The sequence below is a fragment of the Sesamum indicum genome, linkage group LG5 (assembly GCF_000512975.1).
Source record: "Sesamum indicum cultivar Zhongzhi No. 13 linkage group LG5, S_indicum_v1.0, whole genome shotgun sequence".
NCBI lineage: Eukaryota > Viridiplantae > Streptophyta > Magnoliopsida > Lamiales > Pedaliaceae > Sesamum > Sesamum indicum.
This window is the reverse complement of record NC_026149.1, coordinates 9,679,118-9,695,318: the sequence shown is the minus strand read 5'-3', so window position 1 is coordinate 9,695,318 and position 16,201 is coordinate 9,679,118. Positions and strand designations below refer to the sequence as shown.

At 41.3% G+C, this 16,201-nt stretch overlaps 2 protein-coding genes across 2 annotated transcripts; one reads left to right on the top strand and one right to left on the bottom strand.

The window, feature by feature from the left end:
• On the bottom strand, positions 1,733-3,222 carry LOC105162343 (retrovirus-related Pol polyprotein from transposon 17.6). Its single transcript, XM_020694110.1, has 2 exons — positions 2,490-3,222; positions 1,733-2,415 (listed from the first exon to the last, which is right to left on the bottom strand). The coding sequence occupies exons 1-2, from the start codon at positions 3,220-3,222 to the stop codon at positions 1,733-1,735; spliced, it is 1,416 nt and encodes a 471-aa protein (XP_020549769.1).
• Positions 6,320-8,954, top strand: LOC105162300. The gene is made up of 2 exons (XM_011080309.2): positions 6,320-6,669; positions 7,417-8,954. Exon 2 carries the CDS (start codon positions 8,122-8,124, stop codon positions 8,653-8,655), a length of 534 nt encoding a protein of 177 aa, XP_011078611.1. The 5' UTR covers positions 6,320-6,669; positions 7,417-8,121; the 3' UTR covers positions 8,656-8,954.

Here is a 16,201-nt window from a genome sequence, read left to right as displayed (position 1 = left end):
ATGGCCTTAGAACTATCGATCATTGTCTGAGATTATCTCTCATGAATCCAAAACAACAGATGATGTTCTTCCATATAAACTTCATTACCTCTATTTCTGTGATACGAGCAAGTGGCTCGGCTTCCACCCATTTGGTAAAGTAGTTGACGGCTACTAAAAGGAATTTTCTTTCACTAGGAACTAGGGGAAAGGCCCTATGATATCTATCCCCCATTGTGCAAAAGGACATGGTGACAATATAGTAGTGAGGGGCTCAGCAGGTTGGTGTATTAGAGAGGAGTGCTTCTGGCATTTCAAATATTTGTTCACCAGCTGTCGCGCATCTTGTTCGTGGAAGCCTAGAAGTATCCTGAGCTCAATGCTTTATTAGCGAGAATCCAAGATGTTGCATGCACCCCACAGTAGGCGTTGTGTATTTCTTTAAGAATATGAAATTCTTCTAACTGGGATAAACACCTGAGTAGAGGGTGTATAAAAGATTTCTTGTAAAGGACATCTCCTTGTAGTAGGAAGCGAGCAGCTCGAGCCCTAAGTCTTGTGGCCTCCTATCTATTATCTGAGAGGTGCCCCTCTTCAAGCCATCGGATAACAGGGTCCTCCAATCTTCCAAGGAGGATATAACTTGAATATGAATAGGAGCTCTTAGCTTCGGGACTTACTATATGGTAATATGTCTCGTCCTACGATCTTCTAGAATGCTAGCCAATTTGGAGAGGTAGTCAACTTTGATGTTTGCTTCCTTTAGAATTTGGACAATTTGAAAACTTTCAAACCTCGTCTTTAATTCTGTTATCTGTTGTAGGTATTGGATCATATTTTTTTCCTTGGCTTCGTATGAGCCCTCCACTTTTTTTACTATTAGCTGCGAATTTGAATAAGCTATTAAGTGTCTGGCTTCCACTTCATGCGCCATTTTGAGCCCCGTTACGAATGCTTCGTATTCGACCTCATTGTTGGAGGCCCTAAACCCAAACTTGACAGTGAATTCTAGATCTCTCCTTATGGTGAAGTGCTGACTATGCCCGTAACACTGCCTTGAATCGTGGATGATCCATCTACATGGAATAGCCATTTTTTGGCTTGCGGGGTGCCTTCTTAAAACGTCCCTACTATTTTGGAGAGAATTCAGCTAAAGCCTGGACCTTGATGGTAGTTTGAGATAGATAACAGATATCATACTCACTCAAGTCTACTGCCCATTTTACCAGTCGTCCTGATGTATCTGGCTTACCCAACGTTTGTTTTAGAGGCAAGTTAGCTTTTGCTCCAATAGGATGCGAAAGAAAATATAGACATAGCCTTCTAGCAGTGATGACCAGTGCGAGGGTCATTTTTTCTATAGGGGTGTATCGCCCTTTCGATCCATGAAGCATTTTGCTGACATAATAGATTGGCATTTTTTTCCCATTATTATCATGAATGAGGACAAATGGATACACATAGAGGGTATCCCCTGGAGATGGCTTCACAAGTAGAGAGAGTCTAGCTAAATATCGCTTGAGCCCTTCAAAATCTTGTTGACACGAATTGTCCTAGTCCAAATTTTTCACCTTCTAAAGGACTTTGAAAAAGGGTAGGCATTTTTCTTCCGACATGGAGATAGAACGGCTAAGTGCTGCTACCCTCCCAGTTAGCCTTTGTACTTCATTAGCTTTGGAGGGTGCCTTCATGTCCAGGATAGCCTTGATCGCGAAGGGGTTGGCCTCGATTCCTTTCTGTGTGACCATGAATCCTAGAAAGCGTCCCCTTTCACTCCAAAGCTCCACTTTCCAAGATTGAGCTTTAGTCGATAGTTTCTCAAAATGGAGAATGTCTCTTCTAAGTTCGCAATATGGTCCTTGGTCTTCCTGCTTTGCACTAGCATATCATCTACATACACCTCGACGTTTCTTCCAATTTGTGGACAAAATATTTTATCTACCAAACGTTGGTAGGTGGCTACAGCATTCTTTAGGCCAAATGGCATGGCAACGTAATAGAACATTTCAGCAGATGTGATAAAACTGATTCTTTTGCAATCTTTTGGAACCATCATTATTTGATGATATCCTTGAGATGCATCCGTCATGCTTAAGAATCCAGATCCAAATATGCATTCCACCAGTTGATCGATTCGAGGTAGAGGATAAAAATTCTTAGGACACACCTTGTTGAGATCCTTGAAGTCAATGCACATTCTCCATTTTCCACTCGAGGAATTGTATTTCTTAGATAACCACTCGGGGAATTGTATTTCTTCGATGGGACCCGCAGCCAATAATTTATCGACTTCAGCTTGGATAATTTTATTCTTTTTTGGCCCAAAGTGTCTCTTCTTTTGTTTCACCGGCTTGATGTTAGGATCTATATTGAGATGGTGAGCTATGACATTAAGGTCGGTGCCTTCTAAGTTTTGGAGGGTCAATGCAAAGATGTCTGCGTTGAGATGTAAGCATTGAATTATTTCTTTATGTGTCGCATCCTCCATTTGAGAACCAATGCGTGTAAACTTTCTGGATCTCCCGGTACAAGTTCAACATTCATTAGTTCTTCAATCAGCTGAACCTTGGGGGACACCCCCTCATTTTCTTTATCTTCTACTGGTCCCTTCTCTTCCTTGCCTTTGTCCCTATTATTTTTTTGGCCTTTGCGCACAGCCTCCACGTAACACTTATGAGATTGCAGGGGGTTTCCTTGTACTTCTCCTACACCTCCAAGCATACGGAACTTGATTTTCATGTGATAAGTGGAGAACATGGCTTGGAAAGTGTTGAGGGTGGGCCTCCCGAAAATGATGTTGTATGCTGATGGGGTATCTACCACTAAAAATTTCAACAGACAAGTCTTTGAAGTGCTGCTAGTACCTAGGGCCAAGGGGAGTGAAAGCATACCCCTAGGATGGACTACCTCCCCACGAATCCGTAATAGGGAGGTGTTTACTTTTTCCCGGGGGTGTTCCCTAACTGCATCTGATCGTAGGCTTCCTTGAAAAATATGTTTGCAGAACTTGCCAAATTTATGAATATACGTTCTACTTCGTAGTTGGTGCAATGTCGTGATGACTAGAGCACCATTATGAGAGCTCTTAGGACCTGATCTTTCTGCCCTTCTCAACTGGATGAGGGGGGTGTCCTCCATCGCCCCAACATCCCATATCTCCTTTATAGTTATGCTATGTGCTTCTCTAACTTGGGCCTTTCTAGCATGACGGGAGTCGCCTCCACTTGGACCACCTACAATCATTCGTATAACTCCTTTACGAGAAGGATCATTAGTTTCAGTCTGTCTCCCGAAGGTATTTCTTTGTTCTTCGTTCGGTAAAGGCTCAGGACTTGAAACCTTTACTTCCTTCCTTTTGTCTATTTCTTATTTACGATATGGTCCTGTTCCTCAGGCTTTTTTCCAGCAGACATACTCCTGCAGATATCCGTTTTGGATGAGCCTCTCAATTTCATTCTTCAAATATCGACACTCTTTAGTGGTGCAGTCGTAATCAATACGAAAACGGCATAATTTGTGGGACTTAGGATGTTGGGGCTCCTCTCTCCATGACCGAGGGCGAGCTAGCAAACCTTTTCCTTCAATTGCCATGAGGCTTCAGTGATTGGTACCGTCAAGGGGGTGTAGACTGCATCAACCTTTTGAAAGGGTGTCTTGTCCCAAAAATCAATTCGAAGCTTCTTGAAGGGGGCCTCCTCCCCAACTTCTTTCCTTTTCTCCCCACGACTCTCCTTCTTGGCAGCTTAAGGGTCCTTTGTCTTGATATACCTGGTCGCACGAGCTAGGAAAGCATCAAACTTGGACACAGGTTTTTTAGCTAAGGACTTGAAGAAGTCCCCACCCAAGAGTTTTTGTGAGAAGGCACTAGCCTTCACCTCTTGAGCAGCAGAGAGTACCTCCAAGACTATAGTGTTGGCTCTTTGCAGATACTCCTTCAATGGTTCATTGTCCTTTTTGCGTATGGCAAAAAGGCAGAGCTTCGTCTTCCGAAGCTTCCAACTGCTAGCGAATTGGTGCAGGAAAATAGACCAAAATTCTTGAAAACATCCTATCGCTCCAACGGTCAATTGATTGAACCATTATTGTATAACCTTGGCGACGGTGGTGACAAAAATGCGACACTTGATTTTGTCCGTGTTCCTATGAAAAAGAACCGCATTCTCAAAATGTGAGAGATGCTCTGGAGGGTAAGTCATCTCATCATACTCAACAATTACGGGGGTACGGCAATTCGCTGGGAGTTCGTCCGCCATCACTGCTTTCATGAAGGGGACACCCTATTGCTCTTCTTCAGGGGTCCCTACTATCTGGTGTTGTACATCTTGGAGACCTTTCTGGAGGCATTCCAGTTTTCCCAGCCATTATTTGGGGACTTCCTGGGGAACCCGTTGGAGGGAGCCCTTGTCTCTCAATTAATGGGATCCTAGATATAGGAATATCTCAGTCCAGTAGGCCTCCTTCTACTCCTTCTTCAAGGATGCCTACTTCCACAGTGGGGGCTGAGCGGGTAGGAACCATCTACTCCCGAATTGATGCTGCGACCACCTGTGGAATTGCACCTAGCAAAGCTAGGAAAGCTCTCCTGAGGTGATGTTTGAGGAAGTGCTTCGTCTTGCAGGATCAACCAAAGGATCCACCACTCTGAGGGGTGGTACCGGTACAGGCAAAGCTGGGGCAGAACCTCCTCCAATCGGGGCGAGATAGGCTCCTGCAACGACCTACAAAGGCAGATTGTTGTTGGGTGACTCCATGGCTTTTTGCTTGTTAGCGAGGTTGCTGGGGGTTTTCATGGTAACTAACATTTTCAACTCAAGTTTCCATAGATGGCTCCAATTGATACATACAATTTTAGCAAGAGTCCAACGATCTTGGATCTTGACGATGAATTTGGGTTGATTGACCAAAATAACTTGAGAAATAGGACCTGCAAAACAATATGTTAACACTCTGATGCTCAAGTTAGTTTCGGATTTAGGAATAAATAAATAAAAAAATAAATCGTAAAATGACAAAGTAATTTTTAGATTCTTAAAGGTGTCTCCATTGGGGGATACTGCTTGTATTTATAGAGAATGCATCCCCTTTCGTGGAGACTCTACACATTACCTGTATCTTTGAGAAAAAGGGCAAGAAATCTGTGGATAAGGCACGATTCCATCTTATTCTTGGCTTGATCAGCATGTTTTTTTCTTGGAAGAGGACTCTTTTTACGTGAGGATTCCTATTCTGTAGGAAATCCTTCTAGGTCAAGGGGTCATGAGCTTTTGGGGGCACTTCGCCTGTGGTCTAGTAATGCTTGAACAAGGCTTTCTCTTGGGCCGAGCTAGGTAAGCTTCCAGCAGACCATCCATCATGGATTGGTGGGCTCGATTTGGGCTCTATATCTTTTCTTGAGTCAAGTGTTTTTGGGCCATACACATCAATATCTATTTTAATTTTTTAAGAAAGTAATGTAGATTTAACTTAAATATAATTGATTTAATACTTTATTCTCATGATAGAATTAACTTGTTTTGGTGACTATCCCCATTGTAAGTAAAGGGGCATAGTAGGTCGGATCGATTCAGGATCGATACAAATTAGTACGAAAAAGATAAGTCCAAAATTAACCCTATATGATTTATAGTCGATCTCAAGGTGATCTGGGCCTTTAAATGGATTCAGTTTTGATTCATTTTAAACTCAGACTCGAGAAATGGACTAACTTGATTGAGGCCCAAATTAGGTCATTTGAACCAATTCTATTATATTTTTTAAGAAATCCAGGTATTTTTTGAATAATTATTTAAATTTATAATTATTTTATAAAATAAATATATACTAAAATCAAATACAAATTTTAAAAAAATATATAAATAGAAAAAAGAATAGTTGAAACTATATAATGAACTTAAATAATAATTTAACAAATAAACTAAGATAATAACAAGCAAAAAAAGACTTAAAACAAATTTTTAAGAAAAACATATAAGTTAATTTATATACTAAAAATTGAAAAATAAAAGTATAAAAATAAAAATTTTAAAAATTAATTACTATAATCAATGTAGAAAAATAAAAAGTTACATTATTAAAAAAAATAGCCTAATTGGGTTATTTCGATTGTGGATTAAATAAAAAAAGTGACATTATTAAATAATGTAGACACTCCAAGCTAACTGGGCTCATCTGATCCGAAATATTCATATTTTGATTGGACCAGAACCAGATGAGTCCATATTTTTTATTGGGTTATTTCGATCCTGGATCGGGCCAATTCAGCCCGTCTCATTGCGTATTTTCACTGGATTTTTGCCTAAAAATTCTCACCAGAATTAAAGGCAACTTGCACGCCTATTAAACTATGAATTGGTGAGCGCATAAACCTACATACATGAAGCCGGTGGGCGGCGGGGAGCGATCTCAAGAGCAGTTGTTCATCGCTACAGATCTCGCATGGTTGGCCTCACCAGACAGCTGTGCTCTGTAATTAAAGGAGAAAACTCATCCAGATCCGTAGGTGATACTGATTGTTCGAACAAGACGTCCCGATGTGAGGTAGAAAAGTATTTCATTGGAATGGAGGAGGATACAGATATGCTGGAATCGCTTGCGAGAGGTGATGAAATTTCAGATCTGGTGATATCTATCTGCAGAATGGGGGGATTCGGCAAAACCATTTTTATTACAAATACTGAAATACTTACAAAGGTGAGTTTGTGGTTTCTAACTAAATTATGTTCGATTTTGAAGTTCTTGTACAAGCAAATTATGTGTCAAATTATATGCTCTTGTACAAAAATATTCTGAATATTTAGAAAAAGCATTAGTTATAAATGAAAATTATAGTTAATCCACTAAATAATGTATTTATTGTTAAGTATAGTACAAAAATGCATTTAGAAAATCAAGATATAACATTCAATCGTTTAGATAACTAACAGTAATAATTTGGGTGTCTACACTTCCTAGATTTATTATTGGGGGAGTTATGAGAAGTAGAAAGTTGAGAATGTGTGTAAAATTATTGTTCATTGTGCATGCATATCTAACTCCAAGTGTAATAATGTGGGTATCTACACTAGTTATTATGTTATTGGAGGAATTATGAGAAGTAGAAAGTGGGAGGGGTGTTTCAGCTGTGAGACGAGGGATGCTGGATGGCCTGAAGGTCCGTAATAACAGCCATGACCTCTCAATCTTCAGTAAATTTTGTTTTTCTATGAAACATTCTCTCCTAGCCGTTTCCATAATGGATTGTATCATCCACTTGCTTGATAAAAAGATTGGCTATTGAAACATTTTTAAATAATATAAGTAAATTAATACCATTTTAATGTATATAAATGAAGAGTTTTATTTATTTATGTTTTTTAATAAAACACCCGAGGGTGGGGAGGCTTTTCGGGGTCCCGTCGAAAACCGCACCAACGGCGTCTCACAAATTTTTTCTTGCAGACTCGACACCGCCCTCTGTCTGTGCAGTTTTTACTGATGAGAAGGGTCCTACATTGGTATTCACAGATGCGGAGACAGAAGCCCTTGCAGCTCCTTTTCGATTGGCACTAGTTGGAAAATTCTCACATGGATAACCTCAATATCAGCACCTGCATTGCCTTATTGCAGGATTGGGAGTCAAATGTGCATTTACCGTCAATATGATCAATGCCAAGCATGTGCTTATTTATCTCTCCAACGAATCCGACTTCTCCTATCTGTGGCTAAGAAGAATTTTTGGCACATTCATGGATTTTCGATGCGCATTTTCAAATGGACACCGACATTCACACCGGCTCAAAAATCCTCTACTATTCCAATTTGGGTATGTTTTCCTGAACTCCCAGCTCATTTGTTTCATAAGGATGCCCTATTTGCTGTAGCAAACATGATAGGAATTCCACTTCAAATCGACGACTGCACTCTCAATCAATCTAAGCTCTCTAAAGCTAGAATTAGCATTGAGATTGATCTTACCAAGCCACTTGTGGAGGGTTTTGACCTACAAATCAATAGAGTTACAATTTATCAGAAAGTGGAATATGAACAGCTTCCAAAATACTGCAACCTTTGTAAACATGTCGGCCACGACAACTTGGAGTGCTACACATTGGGCAATGCCCCCGCCCCCCTCCACGAGCCAAGCAGTCGAAAGGTAAGGAGACAATGGGAACGGAGGAACAGGTGGTGACTGAGACAACTAAGGCATTTGAGAGAGGTGAATGCTCCAAAAGCAGGTACTCTACTAACCTCTCTAATGACAATGTGGATAGTGGTAAACATGGAAATGACATTGGTGAAATTGAGACGTCGGGTGTTAATTGTGACTCGAAAGTGGAGAATGATGTGCATATTGATAATGCTAACTGCATTGCACACGATGATAATATGCCAACTATGGTTAGGGAGCATCGCATTTCAAATAACATTGTGGATGAAAATGTTTTCTCTGTTGATGTTGGTGACACTACCAGTGATAATGATAAAACGGGGGAGGATAATTTGGAGTATAAAGTAGCTGATGGAAATTGGACACATGTGAAAAATACTATCATGCTACTCGAACAAAACTCAGAGGAGGATCAGAATTCAGAGAATTCAGAAGAGGATCACTCCGATCAGACTGCCCAGAAAATCAATTCCCTATGGACGAGCAACCGGATTACCTGCTCAAGAATTCAGAGGAGAAAAACCGAGTGATGAAACAAAGGAGCAACTATTGTGGCCCAAGAATTCGGACAAGGCAAATCAAAAGAAGATTGCAGCAGAAACTCAAAACATAATGTCGCTAGAAGAAATTGTTACAATGTAAAGGAGTAGTACTCCTCCGTTTATGATTTTATTGCAGTAATGATGTAGTGATGGCTGTTAGGTAAACTTTAATGAAGAAGGGACGGGGACCCCGAAAAGCTTCCCCCACCTTTGGGTGTTAAAAGAAAAAGTGGAGAAAATAGCCAAGTGCATAATGGTTTGGTTGTATATAAATGAAGACTTGTGTACATAGTACTTGTAGATTTATATTCAACCCTAAAGCAACATAGAAAGTTATTTTTTTGTTTACTCTTGATTTTGCCATTTTTAATGTAAATTCGATAAATCATAGTAACAAGTTTTGTCTATCTATTATTATAATTTAATAATTTTATTTGATAACAATTCAAGAGAAAGAAAAACAAGAATATGAAAACGAACATGAACAGAAATTCTTGTAAGAATTAAGATAGGGAATCCAGTAAAATCACTATATATAATCATTTTTTCTTTGTATATTTTTTATTGCACACAAAAAAATAAATTATATAATATAGAAAATTGTTATTAAACCTCAATTCGAAATTTCATGTGTGTTAAAGATAAACCTATTATTTTATGTTTATAATAAAAATAAATTATACAATAATCGTAGTTGTAATTTACAATAAATTGATGTGATCTTTATTCACATCAATTTATTATCAAGAATGATGATATATATTTATTGATGTAAAAATGGTGGTTGGGAGTTATTAGGATTGTAACTGTAGTTGTGCTCCATCACATCACGATTTTTGTTGCTAACGGAAGCAATTGATCCATTTTCAAGAAAGCTGCAGGCACTTCACAAAGTACCAAGAATTCATTATACTTTGTCATGATGTATTTTATTGTGTATTTACTAGCAAGTCCCTATCAATTTGTGCATTTTTCATGCAACCATGCAAGCTTCACTCTCTATAAATACCATCTCCATGCAATAGTCCATATGTTTGTCCGATCTTCCTATTTTTTGTTCACTCAATCATTTGCAAAGTTTTTCAATTTCACCACTAAAAGTAATCATGTGCCCGAATGGATATTATTTCCAATCACAAGTTTTCTATAGTCACAAGTGGACACGGAAAATGGAGGACTTGTTTGTTCAGTATCTCATTTACCTAAAGAGACTAGGTATTTTTCGGGCTTCCGGCAACAGCATGCATGCCGTCCATTTTTCGCAATGTACGACGTGAACAAGTGGTTCGGGACGTGAATAACGTACGTCTGGGGTTATGGCCTGGTGGAAAAACTTTGTAACCGCTTTTATACATTCCAATGTGTAGGAAATCACCCCGACGTCAGTGGGAATCACGACGAGCGGAAGTTGTCTGCGGACGACGATATGTGGGACGATATTTGCAAGGTATGTGTTAGTATTTTAAGTGGTTTCTGTTTATTATTGTTATTGCCAAATTTTATTTTTATTTTCGAAATTGATTGAAATAACCGTGCAATGCTAAAAATGCACAGGAGAAAAAACTAGCCCGGTGCTACATGAATGCATACGAGCCTAAGTGGGATGAGATGTATGAGCTATTCGACGATGACGAGAATGACATAATCTGGATATCCGACAACGAAGAAGATGGTGATGATACTTTTGCTGCGAATCCAGGTTGGGTTGACCCCCCTCCTCCCGTACAATGAGCCTGTCACTGTTATCTTTGATTCTGTCTGCATGCACGTATCAGATAGCTTGGATGACTCCACGTCATTTTGCTACACTTTTCAAAGACCTGTACAATTCCGACGATGACGCTGACTCAACTCTCCTGAAGCCTCCCAAAGATGACGGCACAAGCTCGTCGAAATCCTCCCCACCGGATGAGCCCCCACTAAAGGATGGTGTAGTTTGTGGTTATGTTGGTTTGTTTCTTTTTTTTTTTTTTTTTGTATGAATGGTGCTATAGGCTACTTTGATGGTGCAAGGTTGAAGGTTGATGTAATAGTGTCCGGTTTCTTTGAAATAGTTATCTTTAATTTCATTTGCTTACTTCTATGTTTGTGTTATTCACTTGCCTTCAACAAATTATCAATATCTTTTTCATGCACAAATATATTCTTTTTGAACTTGAGGACTTCTGTATACAGAAATAAAAACAACACATATATATTTAATTTTTTTGGGTAAATGTAATTTTCATAGACAGGTAATATGGTATAATACAATGGTGCTGATATGCTAGGCTCTCCCTCGACAGGCCAAGGGATACGCCATAATCTCTAAAGTGCACTAGTACTATCAGATTTAGCTAAGGAAGTGCTAAGGATGCGCAACCTGACGTCCTCCACAATCAAGCTCGCTAATATAGTCGGATTCCTCTCAGTGAGTTCGAAACGCCTCATGTTACGCTCCCAACAATGCACGGTAAGCCACATTGATAATGTGTTTACCCCTCTATTTTCGGGCGGCCCAGTTCACATCAATTGCCCATGCTCTATTGGGCCACAAGAATCGAACGACCTGGCGGATGGCGGTCAAGCTTTGGTCGCTATAACGACATCGAAAAAATAAGTGTGTAGGAGTCTCCATCTCATTCTCAGTACATAAGACACAGCCGCCAAGGTGGGATAATCATGGCTTATCTATCGTAGGTAGTTTCTTCAAGATAGCAAGCTAGAGAATAAACAAGTGGCGAGAAATTTTCAAAGAATCCGAAAGTAGTGAAGACCACCCTACTTTTGGTCCCGGTGGGTCAAAGAGGCGATAAAGATCTTGAGATGTGGGGGCCTCACTTGAAAAGCGCCATAAAATCTTATCATTACCACCATAGATCAATGGTAGCATGTGAGTAATCTCCAAGCATTCCATGTCCGTAATATTAGGCCACTACCACTGGCCGTCTAGGATGACAGAGTTCAACATGATGTTTTCCTATAATCTTATAATGCTCGGTCCCCATGGGAATCGCTCAATAAGAGAGCCAAGGTGGTGCTAAGGGTCCTTCCATAAGTAGAAACTACTCCCATCACCAAAGTACTCCACCATCGGTCTCAGCCATGTCCGGAGGCGGACTATCTTCCTCCAACCCCATGATCCCCTCTAATCTGATACAATCCAAATACAAGTATCCCGTAATCTCTCCTTGTAATGTAAGTCCACCCAAATAGATGTCCTATCGCACCGGATGACATCACACAGTTTTTTGCACATAAGAGCACGATTCACAGTGCCAATATCTTGCAATCCCTGTCCGCCCTCAGCAACCAGTTTGCACACCTCCTTCCAAGCCACTTTGGCATAACCACTATCCCCCGTACCGTTCCATAGGAATGTCCATAATCTCTTCTCAATGTCCTTTATGACCCCTTCTGGGAGTGAATGCAGAAGCCCAATAGACACTCAGTGACGTGAGCACAGATTTAATAATCTGCACCCTTCCTGCATAGGAAAGTGATAGGCCCTCTTTTGCAACAGTGGGTGACAATCAGATAGAGAAAGTCTAAATGAAATTAAAGGAAGGCCAAGGTACCTCATTGGAAGGTGCCCTCCTGAAATCCAAGCACCGCTAACATCACCTCCTTCAATCCTTGAGCTGATCGGGAAAGGATGAGGTAACTTTTCTGGACATTAAGTCGGAGGCCTGACCAATTGCCAAAGCAATCCAGGCCTTCTTTGAAGACACATATAGAGTCTAAATTGGCTCGGCAGAAAAGCAAAACATCGTCTGCAAATCCCACCTGAAAAGTGAAATGAACTTAACTTTTCCAATGAAATGCATAGCGCCCATCCTGGTCAATCATCTGCAAGAAACCCAAATGCATCACCTCCATCACAAGTACAAAAATATAAGGTGAGAGAGGGTCACCCTGTCAAAGTCCTCTCGTACTCGCAAAGAATCCATGCGGTTTCACTTTCAAACCCACTGAAAAAGAGGGAGTAATGATACACTCCTCAATCCATCTCATGAAGACCACTGGGAAACCGAAAAGCTGGAGCATTGTTAATAAAAAATCCCATTCTACGGTGTCATAGGCCTTTTGAATGTCCACCTTCAGTGCACATCTAGGTGGTAATCGCATCTGATTGTAACTAGTAAATAATTCCCGTGCTAACATTATATTATTTCCGATACTCTTGCCGGGTATGAATGCTGCCTGCAGGGACTAATTAAATTGTCCAACACCACACTCAATCTTTGGAGAAGAAGCTTAGCAATAACCTTATATAAGACATTGCAACATGAGATAGGGTGAAAATCAGAGACAGTCATGGGGGTGTATACCTTAGGGATGAGCGCCAATAGTGTGCCACTAATTTGCTTCAGTAACTTCCCCATGGTGAAGAAATCCAGAACTGCCTTGGTAACTTCCAATCCCACCACCGGCCAAGCTGCTTTAAAGAAACCCGGGGCCTTGTCGTCCGCTATATCGAACACCGCAAGTTTCAGATCGTCTGCGGTAAATGGCATAATGACCTGCGAGGACTCCTCTTGAGACAGAATATGCCTCATCCACGGTCACAAATAACAAAAGTCCATTACCTCACAGCGTCTATCTCCCCCCAATAAGGACTGATAAAAAGTGACAAACTCATGGATCACCGCCTTTGGCTCTGTCCAAGTGATACCGTGCTCATCATTAATTTGGAGGATTCTTCGTACAATCCGTCTCTGGCTAATCTTGCGAAAGAACACTTACGAGCATTGCTCCCCTCCCTTCATCTACTACATCTTAGCCCGCTGTTGGAGCATTATCTGCTCAAATTTAGCCACCTTGGCATAGACCAGCCGACAACAGTGCTCCAAGAATAACAATAGGTCATCTTGTCTGTTCGAACTAACCATATCCTGTGCCATATGAAGAAACCCCTTTGCCAACTCAACATTATGCAACAGATTCCCCTTCTTCCTCCTTTGTTCCCTGAAAACCGGTTTCAAAGCTTTCAGTTTTCGAGTGACTCAATACATAGGGGCTCCCACTATCTCATTCTGTTAGATGCTCTGCACACTGGGAATAAACTCCGGTTAGAGAGTAAGGTAATTATCAAAACAAAACATACCTCCGAACTACCGTTGACTATCCCTAGAAATCACCATCGGCGAGTGATCGGATGAGCGAGGGGTGAGGCAAGCATAGTATGACGTCGGAAATCGCATCGTCCAAATATCATTTATAAGCATTCTATCAAATTTCTTCCATAGATTACGCGGGGTGGTACTGCAGTTGTGCCAAGTGAACCATTCACCCTATATAGGTAATGGAAATAATCTAGTATTCTAGATACAATCATTGAATTCCTTCATTGCTGTCCTAATATCACCGGATGTGCCACAAATCAACACATTGCAGAGCTAGTGATATCAGAGAACATAATTCCCGCCTATCAGCCACTTCATTTGCACCATAAGCAATAGTAATGACAATAGACTCATGTATGGCTCTAAAGGAGACTCAAGTATGTATAAATTGAGGACCCAAAGCAAGCACATCAATATCGATAAATTTCTCATCCCATGCAAGCCATATACGATTACCCACCGTAACATAATCCACAAAGCATCTCCATTGGGGCAGTAAGAAGGATTGAATGCGATAAACATTATTCAATCAAACTCGAGTTTCAAGTAGACCAATAAAATGTAACTTGAACTCCGCAACTAGATCTTTGGCAGCTAGCTGGTGGTCCATCTTGTTCAGGCCACGTACATTCCATATTGCCATGTTCAACATGGATTAAGGCATGTGGGGCTGCATTCCTTAGGACCCCGAAGAGAACCATTTGTATTATCAAGGAGGTGCAAGGCATCAAAGCTATTATAAATAACAAGAGCCTTACACCTATCAGCATGACCTGGACCCGCCATTGTAGTATCCCAGTCCATTAACTCCCAGGTTGGTGGATCTGTATCCCTCTCATCCTGACGCGGTCGGGTATGGCGGACCACCATGTGCTCCTCTCTCCTATGCGCTGCTGGTGCCGCCCGACTTTGTTCAAGCACCATTATTTTCGGTGCCCTCACTTTTAGTACGTACACTGCGACCGGTGGCTTTCTCAATTTAGTGGCTCTGTTTAAGGCACACTCCTTGGCTGAGTGCCCCAATGTCATACAAATAGTGCATTTCGGGGATAACCATTCATACTCTACATCAATTTTACAAGGCGATTCTCCCCCGTCCTCATCTGGTGTCATAATTATTATATGCTTTGGCAATTTGGACGTCACGTCCAGAATAACGCATATACGAGCGAAGTTCAACCTCATGCATGCCCTCGTAATCGCATCCGGGTACAATGGTTTACCCACTTCGTCCACAATTCCATCGGCAAGTGGTGCAATTTGATCCAAACAGGAACCTGTGTATGTTTCAGCTTCCTCATTGCCATTCCCGGCTCCCTTTTGTAGTACAATCGGCTGCCCTTGGAACAGCCCTAGCCCTCCTTCAATAACGTCCTCCATAGCAATAACTGATTTAAATTGAAAGAAAAAGAAACCATTAGCAGTTTCAGTGACCTCAAGTAAACTCGGCTAGACCGACAATGCAAATTACTTCAAGTAATGGAAATATGGCATTTTTCCAAGAAAGTATCCCACCGCAGTAGTCCTCTATCGTTTAGACCTATTGCGAATAATATCCAATGTCGGGCGCATAATAACTTCCCCGTTTTGCAAGGTAGGAGCAATAAATGAGAGGGTCTTGCGAGTGGAGTTGTTGAACGCCTAAGCAATTTTATCGTCAAATGTCAAATTCGGACAAGCATGCAATGGAATTTTCCCTATGAATAATCCCGTAGAAGTGGCACTCATATTTGGAAATATATGGCTTTTGTGCGACACATCAGTGCTGACCTCAGAGCCCACATCAGCTGGTGCAGCCACATTATGAGTGACATTAGCAGTGACATCACCTGTCATGTCAGCGTATTCCTCAACCAAACCCGGCACCACATCATCCAAACCCGAGGCCACGTCAGTGCCCTCTTCTCCACATCTATTAACCGGTGAACTGGTCGGAAAAACATCACTCACCATTGGCTGGCTTCTTGGCATCAGAATCTACATAGGAGCTATCAGAATTTGAAAGGTCACAGGCGAAGAAGACGAACCAGAGCACAGATTTCTGTTTCAGGTGCAGCAGTTTTTACCTCCGGCAGAATATGAACAGACCCACTCTCCACTATCTGTTTTCCACCCAGAAAGTCGCCAGTCGCTGGTAAGAGGCAGCGCGAGGCCTTGCGAAGGCCAACAGTCGTCGGCGCTGCCACAACCCGCTGCAAATCGCTATGCCCGAACTTGAATTCCCATCGTTTTTTAGAGCTTTGAGCGCTGCCATGGAAGCTTCTTCGCCGTCCACCACCCTGTTAGCAAGAAAAAGGAACTCGTCGATATTAAAATCCGCCGACGAAGGACCATCATTTCCTCCATTAACAACGAGCTTAGCACCGCCAAACCCTACTTTCGAACACCCTTGAAACGACGTCAAGGTTGCGCCTTTTTCCATGGGCAAT

What these genes read in the sequence shown, in the direction of transcription:
- LOC105162343 (XM_020694110.1), bottom strand. Translation starts at nt 3,222, where the DNA reads ATGATTGTAGGTGGTCCAAGTGGAGGCGACTCCCGTCATGCTAGAAAG. An exon ending in TGTACCGGGAGATCCAGAAA is followed by an intron (nt 2,416 to 2,489) that starts GTTTACACGCAT and finishes ATCTCAACGCAG; the next exon opens with ACATCTTTGCATTGACCCTC.
- LOC105162300 (XM_011080309.2), top strand. Translation starts at nt 8,122, where the DNA reads ATGGGAACGGAGGAACAGGTGGTGACTGAGACAACTAAGGCATTTGAG.